At 44.3% G+C, this 25,115-nt stretch overlaps 1 protein-coding gene across 3 annotated transcripts in view; it reads right to left on the reverse strand.

Moving 5' to 3' along the window:
* LOC310786345 (protein MTSS 1-like) overlaps window positions 1–25,115 on the reverse strand; it is a 247,430-nt gene that overhangs the window by 68,124 nt on the left and 154,191 nt on the right. For all 3 annotated transcript variants that reach the window (XM_083647541.1, XM_083647540.1, XM_083647539.1), the window contains exons 5-6: window positions 6,445–6,536; window positions 1,069–1,143 (exon numbers count right to left, since the gene is read on the reverse strand). In XM_083647541.1, the coding sequence (XP_083503667.1) occupies window positions 1,069–1,143; window positions 6,445–6,536 (167 nt within the window). The remainder of the gene's footprint in view (window positions 1–1,068; window positions 1,144–6,444; window positions 6,537–25,115) is intronic.

Consider the following 25,115-nt stretch of genomic DNA (forward strand, 5'->3'; position numbering starts at 1 on the left):
CTTGCATGGGATTCCACGCACATTTCTTACAAGCACATGGGAACTTGATGCGGCTGGTAGCGCCATTTTGTAATATTAATGTTGATATACTGTATGTATGTTTTGTTTGTTTTTTGTCTGAGCCTGTTTTTTGTTTTCTATGTTCTAAAAAATTATAAAATAAAATATGGAAAAAAAAATCACTGGCCTGGTGTCAATTGACCTAAATAAAATGCAACAGTCTATGACAGGGGTGCCCACACTTTTTCAGCTTGGGAGCTACTTTTAAAATGACCAAGTCAAAGTGATCTACCAAACATATTTATTTATATATATATACAAACTTGGCTGCCACAGCGAGATCTGACTGGCGCACCTGTACGTCAATCAAGTGGCAAATGCCATAGTGAGGATGGATGATAGGCTGCTAACTTTTGCATGCGCAGTATAGATGAGATCTGACTGGCTACCTGTACGTCAATCAAGTGGCAAATGGGCCTATTAGCCTATCATCCATCCTCACTACGGCACTATGTAAAAAAAAAAAAGCCATGCGATCTACCACACTACCTTCGCGATCGACCGGTCGATCGCGATCGACGTATTGGGCACCCCTGGTCTATGACATGCGAAGTTGATCAATTGTGCGCTGAGTGACGTCACTGGGGCACTCCATGATGTGATCAGTGATGGTCACTCGAGAAATTGTGATGTCATCAGTGAGTGATGACATCACAATTTTGAATAAGCCAGAATAAGCCTAATTAGGGTTTCCTGTCTCTCTTTGATGTTTATATTTATAGTTAACACTATATGGGAGCTTGCTTTTTTGCAAAATGAGCAAATAAGAATCAAGAGAGAATGTGAGGACTGGATTTGACAATTCACTTCCACTTTAATCAGTTTCAAAAACGAATTAAAATATTGAACAATGTTTGACATGAGAAGATTGTCTTATCCAACAACTGAGAATGTCAGTTGTGAATATTAATGGCAAATAGTAAATGAACTGCACTTCCTAGTTTCAGTTGAATGTGTGTGAATTGCCCCCAGCCTTGGAACCTAAGAGAAAATATGAGTTAGGTTTACCTTTCTTTGCTTTCTTCTGCAGTTTCAGGGTGTCCGAGGACTTCTTTTTAATCTCCTGTCGAGCTCTCTTGTACTCTGGATGGGACAGACATGGTGAAAAAGTCAGCTAACTGTGGAGAGGCCTAGTGTTGAGACTGAGTTTAACAACAGACCGACACTAGCTGTGTTTCCATTACAGTTTTTCGCAAAATAATTGCGATATTTCTACAACTTCGACAATGTACAATTGCGACTTGTAGGCGTTTCCATTGAAGTTGAGTTTGGTCTGACGGCGCGCACACCTGAACGCAATTCCCCGTTACCAGTAGCTGCCACAGTGATTACGCACGGGGATCTGCCCCATATCCCATCCCCTGCATGCTCAAATCCAACCAATGGTCAATGCAAATCACCACATGAAGTTACAACGCATATAAACGAGCCTGATTATCAATTCAAAAGAAAATGAGTGGCAACGTTGCTGGCTGCGGTGAATGCAGTGAGCGCGACAGGCAGAGGAAAAAAGGTAGCCTAATACAATTGGTCCGATTTAGAGATGGAGGGGGGAAAAGGCTGATATGGTGCAATAATCAGAATGTCGTGTAGCCTATTATAATTATAACATTGCACCTGAAACATGTGTAATGTATTACTCACAGTCACTGTATTCACTTCAGTCAGCAGCACCGCACCCGTGTGTGCTTTTCATCCCCTCATCTCGCCGCGCACACAGGCAGCCTGCTGTCACCATGGACCGATTTCTGCCATTAAACATTATCTATTTTCCCCGGCTCCGCTTTTGCACAACACTCATCTTTCTGCTAGGTAGCGTTGCTTCAAAGTTTTCCACTTGCTGCGGAGGTTTTGCCACGGCTTATCGAACCTTACTTACCGAACTTATTTTCCAAAGGAGAAGATGGGTCACATGACGTGCAAATGCGGAAAATGTGTTTCCATTACACTTTTGCGATAAACTGCGTTTATAATATAATATCGACACGTCTGAAAAACCACCTCATGAGAGCGCAAAAACTTTTTGCGATATTTGGGAGGTTTTTCGAAATTTACGTGTTTCCATTACCCAATTTCTATTGCGATATTTAGATTTTGCGCATTTCTGAGGGTAATGGAAACACGACTAGTGACACAGTGTGTGGGTGTGAGAGAGAGAGAGAGAAGAAAAGGGCAAAGTCAGGAAACATTTTCCAGCAGGGGAATGGGAACCGATGAGTTAGGGATGCACACACGCCATCTGTATCTCCCGATAAAGGCTTTAAAATAAAATATCGGCATCAGCCTGAAACTAACATTTCTGCCGATATGACAGGCCGATAAAATGATGCTTTAATTATGCCCAAATGCTCGAGATGACATTATTTATTTGTTTTGCAATTGGTGAAATTGTCCCTGCTGGCTGTGGTAGCTATTACACTCACTGATAACACAACCATCACCCCCTCCCCACTGGCTCACAACCTCGGCTTCACCCTCGACCTGCACCCTCTCATTCTATCCCCATGTCGGCTCCATTGTCAATACCTTGTTTTTCTATCTTGGTAACATCGCCAACATCAGACACTGCCTCTCTCCCCATGCTGCTGAATCCCTCATCCACGCCTTCATCTCCTCCTGCCTATATTACTGCAACTCCCTCCTCACCAGCATTACCTCCCTCTCGCTCCCTCCATGGACTCCAGATGGTTCAGAACTCAGCCGCCTCTCTGCTCACAAGAACCCGGTCCTGGGACCACATCACATCCATCCTCCACTCTCTCCCCATCAAACAACGCATCAATTTCAAACTAGCCCTCTTCACCTTCAAAGCTCTCCATAAACTGGCGCCCCCATACCTGACTGAACTCTTCCCCCCCCCCACTGTTCCCCTCACCGTTCCTCCATACAAACTTTGCAGCTTCGGCGACCGAGCCTTCTCCAGAGCAGCCCCCCCCCCCCGCCCCCCCATCTCTGGAACTCTCCCCCCTCCCAGCCCGTCCGAGACTCACCCTCACTCACCATCTTCAAATCCCGCCTGAAAACCTACCTGTTACCAGCACACAACCTCCCCTACCCATAACCATCTACCGCCCCTCCCTGCTCCCTCTCTCCTCTCCCCTTTTGTCTGCCGGCCCCTCTCCCGCTCATCCCCCCTCCTTCTCCCTGCTTACCTTCGCTCTTTTCTATCTGTTGCCTGTTGCTCGTTTCTCTTTTCGTTCATCTTATTTGTTTTTGTTGACTCATTGTCAGCATCTTTGGGTCATTGAAAAGCGCTTTATAAGTTAAATGAATTATTATTATTATGATTATTATTACCATTATTATTGTCAGGATTGTCTCAGGGAGAGCATCATCCAAGCCTGTTTAAGTAGGATGAATCTTACCAGTTTGGTTTGAAAGAAAATGTTATATAAATAAAGTAGAACGACCGCAACGCGGACTTATGCCTCCGCAATTAGTTCATTCTGGAGTCCAAATCGCCATTTGAGGCAAATTGGAAGAGATTCCGTCAAGGCGCTCCTGTGATGTTGCGTTACAGAGCTTGGAAATTGGGTGTGTGAGAGGTCCCAGTGACCTTGAACTTTCACCACCAAAATGTAATCAGTTCATCCTTGAGTCCAAGTCGGTGTTTGAGACAAGTTTGATTAAATTCCGTCAAGGCATTCCTGAGATATCGCGTTAACAAGTTTGAAAATGGCGTTCGAGAGCTCACCTTGACCTTTGACCTTTGACCACCAAAATCTAATCAGATCATCCTTGAGTCTAAGGCGATGTTTGAGGCAAATTAGATGAAATTCCGTCAAGGCATTCGTGAGATATCGCGTTAACAAGCTGGAAAATGGCGTTTGAGAGGTCACAGTGACCATGACCTTTGACCTTTGACCAGCCAAATCTAATCAGTTCATCCTTGAGTCCAAGTCGATGTTTGAGACAAGTTTGATTAAATTCCGTCAAGGCATTCCTGAGATATCACGTTAACAAGCTTGAAAATGGCGTTCGAGAGGTCATAGTGACCTTGACCTTTGACCACCAAAATGTAATCAGTTCATCCTTGAGTCTAAGTAGATGTTTGAGGCAAATTTGATGAAATTCCGTCAAGGTATTCATGAGATATCGCGTTAACACATTGAGTGCCACAGCGCTTCAGTAAAATTGTCTGCAGCCTGTGCCAGATTCACTTCCATTCAGTTGAAAACAGCTATAGAATTTTTTCTATTAGGGCTATATTGACGGGACTGGACTTTAATGAAACATTGAACACTCCTGCTTCTTCCAAAGAAGAAATTTTGTTTCTAGACAGTTCCATTATGAAATGACAGCCTCTGAAAAAAGTGCACTTTCAAGGGTTTTCTGTCGTTTTTTTTTTACTTTCCAAGATATAGTCACTTTTATGAATACCTTTTGCACTCTAATTTCGAGCACATTCACTGACTCTGGCTGGTGTTTTCTGATGTGGTGGCGTGGTGTGGTTTCTGTGCAGCCTGCGTGCCCCCCCCCCCCCCCTCTCCCCCCCCCCCCCCCCCCCCCCTTCTCCACCTCTGAGCTGTGGGCTCCTCCCCACACGCACAGAGTTTGTTTTCTCGACTCCGTTTTTGCCCCGGACGGATCCCAGCGCACATCAAGGAAATGCAAAACGCGACTGAACGAAAAGGCTTGGCCGTTCGGCTTCGGATGCTGGCTTTCTGGCAGGGAAGCGTGTGGAGATAGATAGAAGCATAAGAGCTCAGTTGTGAGCGCGGATGCAGCCGAGCCCACTCTCCGCTGCAGACAGAGCAATCTTTACGGCTCTGGCTGAAGCATGCATCGGTTTCCTCTTTGATCACGTCTTTCCCTGCTGTCTCATGCACAAAGTAAAGGATCTGAGGTGGGTGGCGCAGCTTCCCTGTCGATGTTTAAGGTGGCGCCGTGTGATCCCTTGAAGGGATTCATGCTCACTGGCTAGGTACGACCTTAAACAGCAGAATTATGGAATAATATGAATTATGATTTTAGGACGTCCACAGACGTCCTTGGCACTCCTCGTTACATTTTTTTAGGACGTCCAGAGACGTCCTTGGCACTCAATGTGTTAACAAGCTGGAAAATGGTGTTTGAGAGGTCACAGTGACCTTGACCTTTGACCACCAAAATCTAATCAGTTCATCCTTGAGTCCAAGTCGATGTTTGAGACAAGTGTGATTAAATTCCGTCAAGGCATTCCTGAGATATCGCGTTAACAAGCTTGAAAATGGCGTTTGAGAGGTCACAGTGACCTTGACCTTTGACCTTTGACCACCAAAATGTAATCAGTTCATCCTTGAGTCCAAGTCGATGTTTGAGACAAGTTTGATTAAATTCCGTCAAGGCATTCCTGAGATATCGCGTTAACAAGCTTGAAAATGGCGTTCGAGAGGTCACAGTGACCTTGACCTTTGACCACCAAAATCTAATCAGATCATCCTTGAGTCTAAGTCGATGTTTGAGGCAAATTTGATGAAATTCCGTCCAGGCGTTCCTCAGATATCGCGTTAACAAACATCGTACGACGGACGTACGGACGTACAGACGTACGGACGGACAACCCGGATCCATAATGCCTCCGGCCTGGCTATCGCCGGCGGAGGCATAAAAAATATGGCATGTTTTATATAACCCAAGTCATTTTCTTATTTTGCCCAGTGAATGTGTACATTTTGAAAAGCATTTTATTTATGTTTACATCTGCCAGTGGGCCATCACGATAAGCGTAGGCATAATAATAATGATGTGTTAATGCCCCTACAGGAGAAACTTGATGTTATATTATTAAATTACATCACCTTATTCACCACGCCCACTTTTTCTCTCTTACGCGTTAGATGCAATTGTATTTGTTGTTCCTGTTCAGCGCTAGTTGGCGGCCCATTTCAAAACAAAACGTCACTATGAGTGAAGTTTGGCAACATTCAGAAGCTACACTGCGGCCGACTTCAGCTACATGTTCATAACGTTACTGCTGCGAGTAGCCGATGGCTGTACCCGGTCGGCATTTAACGTTAGTTACAAAAGCACGTCGACAGTGTTTTCTCACTGCCAGTAGCCTACAGTAGGGTTTGACAGATAGCTAGTCCGACCGGTCAGCACAGCCAGCGCTCCCAGTCCTCGCTGCTCGTTAAATATTTCCAAATAGGCGTTATTCTGATAAACTGGTCACAGTATGTTACGTTCTCACCCGAAAAAATATTAAAACTTTAAAACAGTTTTTTGTTGTTGCTTGAAAACAGCTTTTTGGCAAGTCTAAAAATGACTACGGTAGGCGTAATCTACTTCCGTGTCTAAAACGGAAAGACGATTACAAAATGACGTCATGCAGAAGCGTCCTTATATGGACAAAGAATAAGATGAATAATGGGGGTGTATGTGTGTGTGTGTGTCTTACTGTACCTTTAGCATGGTCCTTGTCCAAAGTGTTAACTCCTCTCTTCCACTCCTCCATCTGTTCTTGTAGAGGGTTGGTCAGACAGTCCAGAAAGGCCCTGTGAAGACAGCCACATCAGAAGGAGTTGGTTTAAAGGATGGGTTTTCCGTGGGGAATATGAATATATATTAAATCTCACGCCCCTAAGGTTTTCGAATCCGTTGAAATTTTTGAAATTGGTGGTTTACTCACAGAGATATCAACCGAAATCCACTCTGTGTGTGTGTGGGGGGGGGGGGGGGGGGGGGGGGGGGTGGTGTGGGGGAGGTGCGGGGACTCGAAATACTACATTTCCCACAATGCACTGGGCTCGCGTGGCCTTCGTTTTCATGCCCACCCCTCAGGCATTTGGCTGATATCAAACTCCAGTAGGTGGCGGTAATGCACATATATGTTTGCCAACCGCCATAAAACTCAAAGAAGAAGAAGAAGAAGGCTTCGACAATAAAAGATACAAAGAAGAAGAAATGAATCGAAAATAAAATTGCCTCCAAATTGCACCAAATGTAAACGGTAGTATATATGTCGGGAGATGTCTTCATAAAAAAAAATTCATGCATTTTAAGGCATTTTCGTAGGAGTTACGCGCATCTGATGTTGTAACTATTTTCTGTAAAAATGTGTAAAAACGGGTACATTGCTCAGCGTTGATTTCGTTACTTCAACCCACCTACTACTAGATGTAAAATTTGACGATCTTTCCAATGCCGCCAGTCCCGTGTCTATTAGTGCTTCCGTTCCCGAGATATGGTCTCTTTGCAAGGAACTATGGGAAGCTAATATTAGCTACAGCAGGCTAGGCGGTTGAAAAAGATGGATGCCTTTTTGTTTTTGTCAAGGCCTCTGAAGGGGCGTGGAGGACCTCTAGAGGCGGGACCATGGCCAACAACAGTTGTAGTTCATAGGTGCACGACTTCCGCAAGGCGGGGGGTGTCGCTCTGACGCGTTTTGCGTCAGAGCGACATGGAAATAATGTGATAGATGCTTGATAGGCATGGCAGTGAATATCCAATTTCAAAAATTTCAACGGATTCGAAAACCTTAGGGGCGTGAGATTTAATATATATTCATATTCCCCACGGAAAACCCATCCTTTAAGAGTAGAGATGGGATCAAACTAACGATCCGAGTCCTTATTGATACCACTATCGATACTTTAATATTATTTGGTGGAAAGACGAGACGACAATAAATTGTTAACAGAACTGGTACAGTTTTGCTTTTATTGCTTAACTGTGAGTCTGTGACTGTTTGATTTCTGAACAGAATGAAATGTGCCTAGTCTGGTGAGGCAATTCAATTCTTCTTTGTTTAGTTAACGGCAGTTTGGCAGGGAATTAAATTGAATTCAAAACCTTTATTAGACAATCGATGTCTGTTTATGCACCAGTAGGGGTGTAACAATACGCGTTATTTGTATTGAACTGTTTCAATCATGAGAGACTACAGTAGTAAGAAGGTTCAATAAACTTTAATGATACAATAAACAAATGAAGTTTGGCGTATGACTCCATGATATGATGGCGCTCCTCCTGAGATGTGACAGGAGGGCTTTCAAGACATTCTCACTCCCAACTCGTGACAAAGTGAAGACAAGAATGGTTCGTGACCGATCTGGAGTACATGAGGAGTTGGGAGTGAGGATGTGTTGGGGCTTTGACTGCTGAATACTGGACAGTGATTGGCTCCAAGATTCGTGATGTCACTAATCATGCTAGTTGAAAATGGCGTTTTCAGTGAGCTCAGAGAAACTTTCCACTATCAGCAGATTTTGGAAACAGCCTCTGAGTGTGAAACTCTGAACAGACATCATCCTGCACAGAGAAGCTCAGACATCCAACTGAAGGAACAAGAAGAAAAACTGATTTTTGAATTGAGGGGGTCTTTAAGTTAGGCCCACGACACCTGAAGAAGGCTTAACGGTGTAATCCAGCATCCTGGACCACCGCACAACTCCATTTTACCTCACCCTCCAATGTTTCCCGTAGAAAAATGTTTAGGCCTGGAGGGATTTCGAAACGTACCTCGACCGCAACGTTGGGGGCCCTCGCTGGTGACGCTAAACTTTTAGCTAACCTGTTCGCATCTATGTTCGCAATGGCATCCCAAGTATCATCATACTATTATGGGATGCGATGCGAACAGTTGTATTATGGGATGTGCGTTTCCCAGGCAACGTCACACGTTTTGGAACAGTGCTGCACGCTGGTAGCCTAGGTAAACCCAGCCCCCACGTGACCTGCTCTAGTGACTGAGAACAGGTCTGAGAGCAGGTCACGTGGGGGATGGGTTTACCCAGGCTAGCACGCTGGCACAATGCTCCTAAAAGCAAAATGCTTATTGTTTTGAATGATTTGGCATCTTCTATTACTGTCAACACCAGGATTGCTGTATTGTAATAATATGTCATAAAGTTCTGAAAAAAAGAAAGAAAAAGTCTTACAACAACAGTGGAAAAATATAGCCGCAAGCGGCGATGGGCGGGGTTCAAGCATTCCGTAAATTGCACACCTAATAGTCCTTGAGGCAAATTTGTAGAGCACATTCAGGTGAACATGTGGAAAAAAGTTTCTTGAAAATAGGAGAAATGGCGTAGGAGTTACAAATAGGTGTGAAGTTATGGCATATTTTGTGCTAGGCCAAGCCCACTTTTAGGGTCTGCAGCGCCCTCTTTTGCTCAATTTGCAAAATAGCATGTTAGAAATGCCATTCCAGATCAGGCTGAGAAGTTCGAAACCGATTATGCGAATGGACTTGATTTACAGCTATTACATGCTTACACCATAGACCCCGCCCAATTTCACCAATGATGACAAAACTACTGATCTTGACTAGGACATCCTCCCTGACATATCTGCCAAGTTTCGCGACCATTGGACAAACAGGTGCAGAGTTACGGCCTTTTTTGTGTTAGGCCACGCCCATTTCTGGCGTTTATGGCGCCCCCTTTTGGGCGAATTGCACGAAATTTGACACACATGGTCTGGGATGGTCTCCGAAGATCTCCAGCAAGTTTCGTGAAGATTCCTTAATCGGTCATGAAGTTATGACAATTTAGCTGAGGCCACGCCCTCTCACAACTTTAACGATCAATATCTCCGAAACTAAAGTAGATTTCAAAAATCCACCAATCACGATTGTAGAGCTTGCTCCATAGATGCTTCCTGGCGATTTTGGTGCAAATCGGTCCAACGGTCTAGGAGGAGATGTCAAAAATGTGCTTTCCAAACTTTTCCAAATATCTCAAAAACTTTCCAGGCGGACATTGAGGGTCCTTGAGGCAAATTTGTAGAGCAGGTTCACCTGAACATCTGGGGAAAAAAAAGTTTGAAAATCGGACCAACGGCGTGGAGGTTATGGCCTTTAACGTAAAACCGTGGATTATAGCGCCACCTTGAAGCCGATTCGAAAATTCTTTCTTGAGCAGCTACCAGCCAACAATATCTGTCATTGGGCCAAATTTCAGGTCTCTACCATTTACCAACTCATGGGAATTTGCGTCGGGGCAGATGAACAACGACAACAAGAATAAATATAGCCGCAAGCGGCGATGGGCGGGGTTCAAGCCTTGCGCAGATGACAAAGCTTCTGATTCTGACTAGGACATCCTCCTTGATACAGCTGACAAGTTTCGCGATCATTGGACAAACAGGTGTGGAGTTACATCCTTTTTTATGTTAAGCCACGCCCATTTCTGGCGTTTATGGCGCCCCCTTTTGGTCGAATTGCACAAAATTTGACACACATGGTCTAGGATGGTCTCCAAAGACCTCCTGCAAGTTTCGTGAAGATTCCTTAATCGGTCATGAAGTTATGACAATTTAGCTGTGAGGCCACGCCCCTCTCAACTTTAACGATCAATATCTCCGAAACTAAAGTAGCTTTCAAAAATCCACCAATCACGATTGTAGAGCTTGCTCCATAGATGCTTCCTTGCGAGTCTGGTGCAAATCGGTCCAACGGTCTAGGAGGAGATGCAAAATATGTGTTTTCCAAACTTTTCCAAATATCTCAAAAACTTTCCAGGCGGACATTGAGGGTCCTTATGGCAAATTTGTAGAGCAGGTCCACCTGAACATCTGGAAAAAAAAAGTTTGAAAATCGGACCAACGGCGTGGAAGTTAAGGCCTTTAACGTAAAACCATCGATTATAGCGCCACCTTCAGGCCGATTCGAAAAATATTTTTTGAGCACCTACCAGCCAACAATATCTGTCATTGGGCCAAATGTCAGGTCTCTGCCATTTACCAACTCACGGGAATTTGCGTCAGGGCAGATGAACAAGAAGAAGAAGAACAAGAATAAATATAGCCGCAAGCGGCGATGGGCGGGGTTCAAGCCTTGCACAGATGACAAACCTTTTGATTCTGACTAGGACATCCTCCTTGATATATCTGACAAGTTTTGCGATCATTGGACAAACAGGTGTGGAGTTACAGCCTTTTTTATGTTAAGCCACGCCCATTTCTGGCGTTTATGGCGCCCCCTTTTGGTCGAATTGCACAAAATTTTACACACATGGTCTAGGATGGTCTCCGAAGACCTCCTGCAAGTTTCGTGAAGATTCCTTAATCGGTCATGAAGTGAGGACAATTTAGCTGGAGGCCACGCCCTCTCACAACTTTAACGATCAATATCTCCGAAACTAAAGTAGATTTCAAAAATCCACCAATCACGATTGTAGAGCTTGCTCCAAAGATGCTTCCTGGAGATTCTAGTGCAAATCGGTCAAACGGTCTAGGAGGAGATGCAAAAAATGTGTTTTCCAAACTTTTCCAAATATCTCAAAAACTTTCCAGGCGGACATTGAGGGTCCTTATGGCAAATTTGTAGAGCAGGTCCACCTGAACATCTGGAAAAAAAAAGTTTGAAAATCGGACCAACGGCGTGGAAGTTATGGCCTTTAACGTAAAACCGTCGATTATAGCGCCACCTTCAGGCCGATTCGAAAAATCTTTTTTGAGCACCTACCTGCCAACAATATCTGTCATTTGGCCAAATGTCAGGTCTCTACCATTTACCAACTCACGGGAATTTGCGTTGGGGCAGATGAACAAGAAGAAGAATAATAATAAATATAGCCGCAAGCGGCGATGGGCGGGGTTCAAGCCTTGCGCAGATGACAAAGCTTCTGATTCTGACTAGGACATCCTCCTTGATATATCTGACAAGTTTCGCGATCATTGGACAAACAGGTGTGGAGTTACAGCCTTTTTTATGTTAAGCCACGCCCATTTCTGGCGTTTATGGCGCCCCCTTTTGGTCGAATTGCACAAAATTTGACACACATGGTCTAGGATGGTCTCCGAAGACCTCCTGCAAGTTTCGTGAAGATTCCTTAATCGGTCATGAAGTTATGACAATTTAGCTGTGAGGCCACGCCCTCTCACAACTTTAACGATCAATATCTCTGAAACTAAAGTAGATTTCAAAAATCCAAAAATCACGATTGTAGAGCTTGCTCCATAGATGCTTCCTGGCGATGTTGGTGCAAATCGGTCCAACGGTCTAGGAGGAGATGCAAAAAATGTGTTTTCCAAACTTTTCCAAATATCTCAAAAACTTTCCAGGCGGACCTTGAGGAAACTGGGGGGTACTTTGAAGAGCAGGTTCACCTGAACATCTGGAAAAAAAAAGTTTGAAAATCGGACCAACGGCGTGGAAGTTATGGCCTTTCAAAGTTTGAAATTTGAACCCCTAATTATAGCGCCCCCATCAGGCCGATTGACAAAATATTTCTGGAGCATCTAGAAACCAACCATATCTGTCAGTGGGCCAAATCTCATGTCTCTGCAGTATACCAACTCACGGGAATTTGCAATGAGGCAGAGAGGAAAAGAAAAAATAAACCATAATATAGCCGCAAGCGGCGATGGGCGGGGTTCAAGCCTTGCGCAGATGACAAAGCTTCTGATTCTGACTAGGACATCCTCCTTGATATATCTGCCAAGTTTTGCGATCATTGGACAAACAGGTGTGGAGTTACAGCCTTTTTTATGTTAAGCCACGCCCATTTCTGGCGTTTATGGCGCCCCCTTTTGGTGGAATTGCACCAAATTTGACACACATGGTCTGGGATGGTCTCCGAAGACCTCCTGCAAGTTTCGTGAAGATTCCTTAATCGGTCATGAAGTTATGACAATTTAGCTGTGAGGCCACGCCCCTCTCAACTTTAACGATCAATATCTCCAAAACTAAAGTAGCTTTCAAAAATCCACCAATCACGATTGTAGAGCTTGCTCCATAGATGCTTCCTGGCGAGTCTAGTGGAAATCGGTCCAACGGTCTAGGAGGAGATGCAAAAAATGTGTTTTCCAAACTTTTCCAAATATCTCAAAAACTTTCCAGGCGGACATTGAGGGTCCTTAAGGCAAATTTGTAGAGCAGGTCCACCTGAACATCTGGAAAAAAAAAGTTTGAAAATCGGACCAACGGCGTGGAAGTTATGGCCTTTAACGTAAAACCGTCGATTATAGCGCCACCTTCAGGCCGATTCGAAAAATCTTTTTTGAGCACCTACCTGCCAACAATATCTGTCATTTGGCCAAATGTCAGGTCTCTACCATTTACCAACTCACGGGAATTTGCGTTGGGGCAGATGAACAAGAATAATAATAATAATAATAAACCAGCACAAAAACAATAGGGTTTCAGCCCCTTCGGGGCTTGAACCCCTAAATATAGCCGCAAGCGGCGATGGGCGGGGTTCAAGCCTTGCGCAGATGACAAAGCTTCTGATTCTGACTAGGACATCCTCCTTGATATATCTGACAAGTTTCGCGATCATTGGACAAACAGGTGTGGAGTTACAGCCTTTTTTATGTTAAGCCACGCCCATTTCTGGCGTTTATGGCGCCCCCTTTTGGTCGAATTGCACAAAATTTGACACACATGGTCTAGGATGGTCTCCGAAGACCTCCTGCAAGTTTCGTGAAGATTCCTTAATCGGTCATGAAGTTATGACAATTTAGCTGTGAGGCCACGCCCTCTCACAACTTTAACGATCAATATCTCCGAAACTAAAGTAGATTTCAAAAATCCAAAAATCACGATTGTAGAGCTTGCTCCATAGATGCTTCCTGGCGATGTTGGTGCAAATCGGTCCAACGGTCTAGGAGGAGATGCAAAAAATGTGTTTTCCAAACTTTTCCAAATATCTCAAAAACTTTCCAGGCGGACCTTGAGGAAACTGGGGGGTACTTTGAAGAGCAGGTTCACCTGAACATCTGGAAAAAAAAAGTTTGAAAATCGGACCAACGGCGTGGAAGTTATGGCCTTTCAAAGTTTGAAATTTGAACCCCTAATTATAGCGCCCCCATCAGGCCGATTGACAAAATATTTCTGGAGCATCTAGAAACCAACCATATCTGTCAGTGGGCCAAATCTCATGTCTCTGCAGTATACCAACTCACGGGAATTTGCAATGAGGCAGAGAGGAAAAGAAAAAATAAACCATAATATAGCCGCAAGCGGCGATGGGCGGGGTTCAAGCCTTGCGCAGATGACAAAGCTTCTGATTCTGACTAGGACATCCTCCTTGATATATCTGCCAAGTTTTGCGATCATTGGACAAACAGGTGTGGAGTTACAGCCTTTTTTATGTTAAGCCACGCCCATTTCTGGCGTTTATGGCGCCCCCTTTTGGTGGAATTGCACCAAATTTGACACACATGGTCTGGGATGGTCTCCGAAGACCTCCTGCAAGTTTCGTGAAGATTCCTTAATCGGTCATGAAGTTATGACAATTTAGCTGTGAGGCCACGCCCCTCTCAACTTTAACGATCAATATCTCCAAAACTAAAGTAGCTTTCAAAAATCCACCAATCACGATTGTAGAGCTTGCTCCATAGATGCTTCCTGGCGAGTCTAGTGGAAATCGGTCCAACGGTCTAGGAGGAGATGCAAAAAATGTGTTTTCCAAACTTTTCCAAATATCTCAAAAACTTTCCAGGCGGACATTGAGGGTCCTTAAGGCAAATTTGTAGAGCAGGTCCACCTGAACATCTGGAAAAAAAAAGTTTGAAAATCGGACCAACGGCGTGGAAGTTATGGCCTTTAACGTAAAACCGTCGATTATAGCGCCACCTTCAGGCCGATTCGAAAAATCTTTTTTGAGCACCTACCTGCCAACAATATCTGTCATTTGGCCAAATGTCAGGTCTCTACCATTTACCAACTCACGGGAATTTGCGTTGGGGCAGATGAACAAGAATAATAATAATAATAATAAACCAGCACAAAAACAATAGGGTTTCAGCCCCTTCGGGGCTTGAACCCCTAATAATAAACCAGCACAAAAACAATAGGGTTTCAGCCCCTTCGGGGCTCGAACCCCTAAATATAGCCGCAAGCGGCGATGGGCGGGGTTCAAGCCTTGCGCAGATGACAAACCTTCTGATTCTGACTAGGACATCCTCCTTGATATATCTGACAAGTTTTGCGATCATTGGACAAACAGGTGTGGAGTTACAGCCTTTTTTATGTTAAGCCACGCCCATTTCTGGCGTTTATGGCGCCCCCTTTTGGTGGAATTGCACCAAATTTGACACGCATGGTCTGGGATGGTCTCCGAAGACCTCCTGCAAGTTTCGTGAAGATTCCTTAATCGGTCATGAAGTTATGACAATTTAGCTGTGAGGCCACGCCCCTCTCAACTTTAACGATCAATATCTCCGAAACTAAAGTAGCTTTCAAAAATCCACCAATCACGATTGTAGAGCTTGCTCCATAGATGCTTCCTGGCGAGTCTGGTGCAAATCGGTCCAACGGTCTAGGAGGAGATGCAAAAAATGTGTTTTCCAAACTTTTCCAAATATCTCAAAAACTTTCCAGGCGGACATTGAGGGTCCTTATGGCAAATTTGTAGAGCAGGTCCACCTGAACATCTGGAAAAAAAAAGTTTGAAAATCGGACCAACGGCGTGGAAGTTATGGCCTTCAACGTAAAACCGTCGATTATAGCGCCACCTTCAGGCCGATTCGAAAAATCTTTTTTGAGCACCTACCTGCCAACAATATCTGTCATTGGGCCAAATGTCAGGTCTCTACCATTTACCAACTCACGGGAATTTGCGTTGGGGCAGATGAACAACAAGAATAATAATAAACCGGGTGAAAAACAATAGGGTTTCAGCCCCTTCAGGGCTTGAACCCCTAAATATAGCCGCAAGCGGCGATGGGCGGGGTTCAAGCCTTGCGCAGATGACAAAGCTTCTGATTCTGACTAGGACATCCTCCTTGATATATCTGACAAGTTTCGCGATCATTGGACAAACAGGTGTGGAGTTACAGCCTTTTTTATGTTAAGCCACGCCCATTTCTGGCATTTATGGCGCCCTCTTTTGGTCGAATTGCACAAAATTTGCCACACATGGTCTAGGAATGGTCGCTTCTTTCCTTCAATACTCTTCGTTACTGTTCGACAACAATACACACATAACGCGATACTAAAACCCACGTTCAACCATAACTAGATGGTCGCACAGTCCCTAAAACAGAAACAAGACATAACGATAGTTAGGGATCATGATTAAACTCACCTAGGACTAGGTGAGGAAAAGCCAGAGGTGTTGCACTTCCTGCATCAGTTTTAATCCACACAGACTGTCCTCATCAGTGACCCTTCATGTTGTCACTTGTAAACAGAGCTTTGCACCCCGCCCCCATGTAACAGACTGAATTCTATTGATGTGGCTCATTGGCCGAAACTCGGAACAATAGCAGACATTAAGCCAGTGAAACGCTGCATGCAAATGAATGAAAAACCCCCCTCAGCTAGGCAACTCAAGACTAAAATATTGATTTTTTTAAATCGCTAAATATACCTATTTACTGGTTATAAAACGACTCAATTTGATGTGGGATGGATAGTCCATACTCTCCTTTGTGTAATTATAAAAAAAAAAGAAAAAGGCATTTTTTCACATATCAAACTACTAACTCCAATTGCGCGATTTCGACTTGGCGAGATTGTACTCAATTTACCAGAGGGTGACACATATCGCAACGGTGCGTTTTTTTTCAAAAACCACGAAAGTGTTGTGCAGGACACTCATCACATGATGTGTGCTTTGGTTTGGTGAAGATTGGACAAAATTTCAAGGAGGAAGCGCAAAAAAACTGTTTTGGACAAAATTCAAAATGGCGGAAAATCTAGTTGGCGGAAAGGGGCGTGGCCTAGTTGAGTAGATGCGGGAGGACCCAAGGAATCCAGGGAAAAAATAAGTTTGACGATAGACACCACGGTTCAAAAGTTATGGACCAAAAGGTAAGGAGGGCTGTTATAGCGCCACCATCTTGTCAATTGGTGCAATTTTTCCGTGGATAGTAAAAGACCCCTCTGTGAACCCCCCTAACAAGTTTCGTAGCTGTACCTTGTATGGTTTCTGAGATACAGCTAATTTAATGTTATTTTTGTCTACATCATTCTCTCTACCCAAGATGCAACACTCCTGCTCAGAGTTACTGTTAAGCTATATGTATGTGGTCAAATCACACTGGATTCCTGCTTCCAGTACACTTTTTGCATGTGTTTTTTAACAGAGAAGAGTTGGAGCTGCTGAAAACATACAGTATGCAAATTAGAGTGAGACCATGAGTGATATACCCACTGTGATACAAGTATAGGTGTGTCTGTTGTCTGTACAATAGCGTGCGTGCAAGTGTCAAGTGTCATACAAGAAGGAAGGCTGGCCATAATGACAATGAATCCGCACTTCCTGCCGCCCTTCAAAATCAAACAATTTAGAAGGTACAGGTACTGAATGCTGCTATAGCGCCCCCTTTTGGTGGAATTGCACCAAATTTGACACGCATGGTCTGGGATGGTCTCCGAAGACCTCCTGCAAGTTTCGTGAAGATTCCTTAATCGGTCATGAAGTAATGACAATTTAGCTGTGAGGCCACGCCCCTCACAACTTTAACGATCAATATCTCCGAAACTAAAGTAGATTTCAAAAATTCCAAATTCAGGATTGTAGAGCTTGCTCCATAGATGCTTCCTGTCGATTCTAGTGGAAATCGGTCCAACGGTCTAGGAGGAGATGCAAAAAATGTGTTTTCCAAACTTTTCCAAATATCTCAAAAACTTTCCAGGCGGACCTTGAGGAAACTGGGGGGTACTTTGAAGAGCAGGATCACCTGAACGTGTGGAAAAAAGTTGTTTGAAAATCGGACAAACGGCGTGGAAGTTATGGCCTTTCAAAGTTTGAAATTTGAACCCCTAATTATAGCGCCCCCATCAGGCCGATTCACAAAATATTTCTGGAGTATCTAGGAACCAACCATATCTGTCAGTGGGCCAAATCTCATGTCTCTGCAGTATACCAACTCACGGGAATTTGCAATGAGGCGGAGAGGAAAAGAAAAAATAAACCATAATATAGCCGCAAGCGGCGATGGGCGGGGTTCAAGCCTTGCGCAGATGACAAAGCTTCTGATTCTGACTAGGACATCCTCCTTGATATATCTGACAAGTTTCGCGGTCATTGGACAAACAGGTGCAGAGTTATGGCCTTTTTTGTGTTAGGCCACGCCCATTTCTGGCGTTTATGGCGCCCCCTTTTGGTCGAATTGCACAAAATTTGACACACATGGTCTGGGATGGTCTCTGAAGACCTCCTGCAAGTTTCGTGAAGATTCCTTAATCGGTCATGAAGTTATGACAATTTAGCTGTGAGGCCACGCCCCTCTCAACTTTAACGATCAATATCTCCGAAACTAAAGTAGCTTTCAAAAATCCAAAAATCACGATTGTAGAGCTTGCTCCATAGATGCTTCCTGGCGAGTCTGGTGCAAATCGGTCCAACGGTCTAAGAGGAGATGTCAAAAATGTGTTTTCCAAACTTTTCCAAATATCTCAAAAACTTTCCAGGCGGACATTGAGGGTCCTTATGGCAAATTTGTAGAGCAGGTCCACCTGAACATCTGGAAAAAAAAAGTTTGAAAATCGGACCAACGGCGTGGAAGTTATGGCCTTTAACGTAAAACCATCGATTATAGCGCCACCTTCAGGCCGATTCGAAAAATCTTTCTTGAGCAGCTACCTGCCAACAATATCTGTCATTGGGCCAAATCTCAGGTCTCTACCATTTACCAACTCACGGGAATTTGGGAATTTGCGTCGGGGCAGATGAACAAGAATAATAATAATAAATATAGCCGCAAGCGGCGATGGGCGGGGTTCAAGCCTTGCGCAGATGACAAAGCTTCTGATTCTGACTAGGACATCCTCCTTGATATATCTGACAAGTTTCGCGATCATTGGACAAACAGGTGTGGAGTTACAGCCTTTTTTATGTTAAGCAACGCCCATTTCTGGCGTTTATGGCGCCCCCTTTTGGTCGAATTGCACCAAATTTGACACGCATGGTCTGGGATGGTCTCTGAAGACCTCCTGCAAGTTTCGTGAAGATTCCTTCATCGGTAATGAAGTTATGACAATTTAGCTGATAGGCCACGCCCTCTCTCAACTTTAACGATCAATATCTCTGAAACTAAAGTAGATTTTCAAAAATGCAAAAAGCACGGTTGTAGAGCTTGCTCCAAAGATGCTTCCTGGAGATTCTGGTGCAAATCGGTCCAACGGTCTAGGAGGAGATGCAAAAAATGTGTTTTCCAAACTTTTCCAAATATCTCAAAAACTTTCCAGGCGGACCTTGAGGAAACTGGGGGGTACTTTGAAGAGCAGGTTCACCTGAACATCTGGAAAAAAAAAGTTTGAAAATCGGACCAACGGCGTGGAAGTTATGGCCTTTCAAAGTTTGAAATTTGAACCCCTAATTATAGCGCCCCCATCAGGCCGATTCACAAAATATTTCTGGAGCATCTAGGAACCAACCATATCTGTCAGTGGGCCAAATCTCATGTCTCTGCAGTATACCAACTCACGGGAATTTGCAATGAGGCAGAGAGGAAAAGAAAAAATAAACCATAATATAGCCGCAAGCGGCGATGGGCGGGGTTCAAGCCTTGCGCAGATGACAAAGCTTCTGATTCTGACTAGGACATCCTCCTTGATATAGCTGACAAGTTTCGCGATCATTGGACAAACAGGTGTGGAGTTAGCCTTTTTTATGTTTAGCCACGCCCATTTCTGGCGTTTATGGCGCCCCCTTTTGGTCGAATTGCACAAAATTTGACACACATGGTCTAGGAATGGTTGCTTCTTTCCTTCAATACTCTTCGTTACTGTTCGACAACAATACACACATAACGCAATACTAAAACCCATGTTCAACCATAACTAGATGGTCGCACAGTCCCTAAAACAGAAACAAGACATAACGATAGTTAGGGATCATGATTAAACTCACCTAGGACTAGGTGAGGAAAAGCCAGAGGTGTTGCACTTCCTGCATCAGTTTTAATCCACACAGACTGTCCTCATCAGTGACCCTCCATGTTGTCACTTGTAAACAGAGCTTTGCACCCCGCCCCCATGTAACACGCTGAATTCTATTGATGTGGCTCATTGGCCGAAACTTGGAACAATAGCAGACATTAAGCCAGTGAAACGCTGCATGCAAATGAATGAAAAAAACCCCTCAGCTAGGCGACTCAAGACTAAAATCTTGATTTTTTAAATCGCTAAATATACCTATTTACTGGTTATATAACGACTCAATTTGATGTGGGATGGATAGTCCATACTCTCCTTTGTGTAATTATAAAAAAAAAAAAAAAAAGGCATTTTTTCACATATCAAACTACTAACTCCAATTGCGCGATTTCGACTTGGCGAGATTGTACTCAATTTACCAGAGGGTGACACATATCGCAACGGTGCGTTTTTTTTCAAAAACCACGAAAGTGTTGTGCAGGACACTCATCACATGATGTGTGCTTTGGTTTGGTGAAGATTGGACAAAATTTCAAGGAGGAAGCGCAAAAAAACTGTCTGGGACAAAATTCAAAATGGCGGAAAATCTAGTTGGCGGAAAGGGGCGTGGCCTAGTTGAGTAGATGCGGGAGGACCCAAGGAATCCAGGGAAAAAATAAGTTTGACGATAGACCCCACGGTTCAAAAGTTATGGACCAAAACGTAAGGAAGGCTGTTATAGCGCCACCATCTTGTCAATTGGTGCAATTTTTCCGTGGATAGTAAAAGACCCCTCTGTGAACCTCCCTAACAAGTTTCGTAGCTGTACCTTGTATGGTTTCTGAGATACAGCTAATTTAATGTGTTATTTTTGTCTACATCATTCTCTCTACCCAAGATGCAACACTCCTGCTCAGAGTTACTGTTAAGCTATATGTATGTGGTCAAATCACACTGGATTCCTGCTTCCAGTACACTTTTTGCATGTGTTTTTTAACAGAGAAGAGTTGGAGCTGCTGAAAACATACAGTATGCAAATTAGAGTGAGACCATGAGTGATATACCCACTGTGATACAAGTATAGGTGTGTCTGTTGTCTGTACAATAGCGTGCGTGCGACAAGTGACAAGTGTCATACAAGAAGGAAGGCTGGCCATAATGACAATGAATCCGCACTTCCTGCCGCCCTTCAAAATCAAACAATTTAGAAGGTACAGGTACTGAATGCTGCTATAGCGCCCCCTTTTGGTGGAATTGCACCAAATTTGACACGCACGGTCTGGGATGGTCTCCGAAGACCTCCTGTAAGTTTCGTGAAGATTCCTTAATCGGTCATGAAGTAATGACAATTTAGCTGTGAGGCCACGCCCCTCTCAACTTTAACGATCAATATCTCCGAAACTAAAGTAGATTTTCAAAAATGCAAAAAGCACGGTTGTAGAGCTTGCTCCAAAGATGCTTCCTGGAGATTCTAGTGCAAATCGGTCAAACGGTCTAGGAGGAGATGCAAAAAATGTGTTTTCCAAACTTTTCCAAATATCTCAAAAACTTTCCAGGCGGACATTGAGGGTCCTTATGGCAAACTTGTAGAGCAGGTCCACCTGAACATCTGGAAAAAAAAAGTTTGAAAATCGGACCAACGGCGTGGAAGTTATGGCCTTTAACGTAAAACCGTCGATTATAGCGCCACCTTCAGGCCGATTCGAAAAATCTTTTTTGAGCACCTACCAGCCAACAATATCTGTCATTGGGCCAGGTTTCAGGTCTCTACCATTTACCAACTCACGGGAATTTGCGTCGGGGCAGATGAACAATAATAACGAGAATAATAATAAACCGGGTGAAAAACAATAGGGTTTCAGCCCCTTCAGGGCTTGAACCCCTAATAAATGGGAAACGGAAGGTGCGATGGTGATTCCGCACGGGCCTCCTAAAGCTACTTTTCCACCCCGAGTCCAACGCCGCCATCCCTGAGCCTCTACGACTTACGGTTGCGGAGATACGTTGCTGTAGCGCCCCCCATAGGCAAACAATAGCGCCCCCTACAGGCCAAATGACAATTTCTTTTCTGCAATCAGCTCAGAAGTGTCAAGTGTCATACAAGAAGGAAGGCTGGCCATAATGACAATGAATCCGCACTTCCTGCCGCCCTTCAAAATCAAACAATTTAGAAGGTACAGGTACTGAATGCTGCTATAGCGCCCCCTTTTGGTGGAATTGCACCAAATTTGACACGCACGGTCTGGGATGGTCTCCGAAGACCTCCTGTAAGTTTCGTGAAGATTCCTTAATCGGTCATGAAGTAATGACAATTTAGCTGTGAGGCCACGCCCCTCTCAACTTTAACGATCAATATCTCCGAAACTAAAGTAGATTTTCAAAAATGCAAAAAGCACGGTTGTAGAGCTTGCTCCAAAGATGCTTCCTGGAGATTCTAGTGCAAATCGGTCAAACGGTCTAGGAGGAGATGCAAAAAATGTGTTTTCCAAACTTTTCCAAATATCTCAAAAACTTTCCAGGCGGACATTGAGGGTCCTTATGGCAAACTTGTAGAGCAGGTCCACCTGAACATCTGGAAAAAAAAAGTTTGAAAATCGGACCAACGGCGTGGAAGTTATGGCCTTTAACGTAAAACCGTCGATTATAGCGCCACCTTCAGGCCGATTCGAAAAATCTTTTTTGAGCACCTACCAGCCAACAATATCTGTCATTGGGCCAGGTTTCAGGTCTCTACCATTTACCAACTCACGGGAATTTGCGTCGGGGCAGATGAACAATAATAACGAGAATAATAATAAACCGGGTGAAAAACAATAGGGTTTCAGCCCCTTCAGGGCTTGAACCCCTAATAAATGGGAAACGGAAGGTGCGATGGTGATTCCGCACGGGCCTCCTAAAGCTACTTTTCCACCCCGAGTCCAACGCCGCCATCCCTGAGCCTCTACGACTTACGGTTGCGGAGATACGTTGCTGTAGCGCCCCCCATAGGCAAACAATAGCGCCCCCTACAGGCCAAATGACAATTTCTTTTCTGCAATCAGCTCAGAAGTGTCAAGTGTCATACAAGAAGGAAGGCTGGCCATAATGACAATGAATCCGCACTTCCTGCCGCCCTTCAAAATCAAACAATTTAGAAGGTACAGGTACTGAATGCTGCTATAGCGCCCCCTTTTGGTGGAATTGCACCAAATTTGACACGCACGGTCTGGGATGGTCTCCGAAGACCTCCTGTAAGTTTCGTGAAGATTCCTTAATCGGTCATGAAGTAATGACAATTTAGCTGTGAGGCCACGCCCCTCTCAACTTTAACGATCAATATCTCCGAAACTAAAGTAGATTTTCAAAAATGCAAAAAGCACGGTTGTAGAGCTTGCTCCAAAGATGCTTCCTGGAGATTCTAGTGCAAATCGGTCAAACGGTCTAGGAGGAGATGCAAAAAATGTGTTTTCCAAACTTTTCCAAATATCTCAAAAACTTTCCAGGCGGACATTGAGGGTCCTTATGGCAAACTTGTAGAGCAGGTCCACCTGAACATCTGGAAAAAAAAAGTTTGAAAATCGGACCAACGGCGTGGAAGTTATGGCCTTTAACGTAAAACCGTCGATTATAGCGCCACCTTCAGGCCGATTCGAAAAATCTTTTTTGAGCACCTACCAGCCAACAATATCTGTCATTGGGCCAGGTTTCAGGTCTCTACCATTTACCAACTCACGGGAATTTGCGTCGGGGCAGATGAACAATAATAACGAGAATAATAATAAACCGGGTGAAAAACAATAGGGTTTCAGCCCCTTCAGGGCTTGAACCCCTAATAAATGGGAAACGGAAGGTGCGATGGTGATTCCGCACGGGCCTCCTAAAGCTACTTTTCCACCCCGAGTCCAACGCCGCCATCCCTGAGCCTCTACGACTTACGGTTGCGGAGATACGTTGCTGTAGCGCCCCCCATAGGCAAACAATAGCGCCCCCTACAGGCCAAATGACAATTTCTTTTCTGCAATCAGCTCAGAAGTGTCAAGTGTCATACAAGAAGGAAGGCTGGCCATAATGACAATGAATCCGCACTTCCTGCCGCCCTTCAAAATCAAACAATTTAGAAGGTACAGGTACTGAATGCTGCTATAGCGCCCCCTTTTGGTGGAATTGCACCAAATTTGACACGCACGGTCTGGGATGGTCTCCGAAGACCTCCTGTAAGTTTCGTGAAGATTCCTTAATCGGTCATGAAGTAATGACAATTTAGCTGTGAGGCCACGCCCCTCTCAACTTTAACGATCAATATCTCCGAAACTAAAGTAGATTTTCAAAAATGCAAAAAGCACGGTTGTAGAGCTTGCTCCAAAGATGCTTCCTGGAGATTCTAGTGCAAATCGGTCAAACGGTCTAGGAGGAGATGCAAAAAATGTGTTTTCCAAACTTTTCCAAATATCTCAAAAACTTTCCAGGCGGACATTGAGGGTCCTTATGGCAAACTTGTAGAGCAGGTCCACCTGAACATCTGGAAAAAAAAAGTTTGAAAATCGGACCAACGGCGTGGAAGTTATGGCCTTTAACGTAAAACCGTCGATTATAGCGCCACCTTCAGGCCGATTCGAAAAATCTTTTTTGAGCACCTACCAGCCAACAATATCTGTCATTGGGCCAGGTTTCAGGTCTCTACCATTTACCAACTCACGGGAATTTGCGTCGGGGCAGATGAACAATAATAACGAGAATAATAATAAACCGGGTGAAAAACAATAGGGTTTCAGCCCCTTCAGGGCTTGAACCCCTAATAAATGGGAAACGGAAGGTGCGATGGTGATTCCGCACGGGCCTCCTAAAGCTACTTTTCCACCCCGAGTCCAACGCCGCCATCCCTGAGCCTCTACGACTTACGGTTGCGGAGATACGTTGCTGTAGCGCCCCCCATAGGCAAACAATAGCGCCCCCTACAGGCCAAATGACAATTTCTTTTCTGCAATCAGCTCAGAAGTGTCAAGTGTCATACAAGAAGGAAGGCTGGCCATAATGACAATGAATCCGCACTTCCTGCCGCCCTTCAAAATCAAACAATTTAGAAGGTACAGGTACTGAATGCTGCTATAGCGCCCCCTTTTGGTGGAATTGCACCAAATTTGACACGCACGGTCTGGGATGGTCTCCGAAGACCTCCTGTAAGTTTCGTGAAGATTCCTTAATCGGTCATGAAGTAATGACAATTTAGCTGTGAGGCCACGCCCCTCTCAACTTTAACGATCAATATCTCCGAAACTAAAGTAGATTTTCAAAAATGCAAAAAGCACGGTTGTAGAGCTTGCTCCAAAGATGCTTCCTGGAG

This window comes from Poromitra crassiceps, assembly GCF_964638095.1.
Source record: "Poromitra crassiceps genome assembly, chromosome: 1".
NCBI lineage: Eukaryota > Metazoa > Chordata > Actinopteri > Beryciformes > Melamphaidae > Poromitra > Poromitra crassiceps.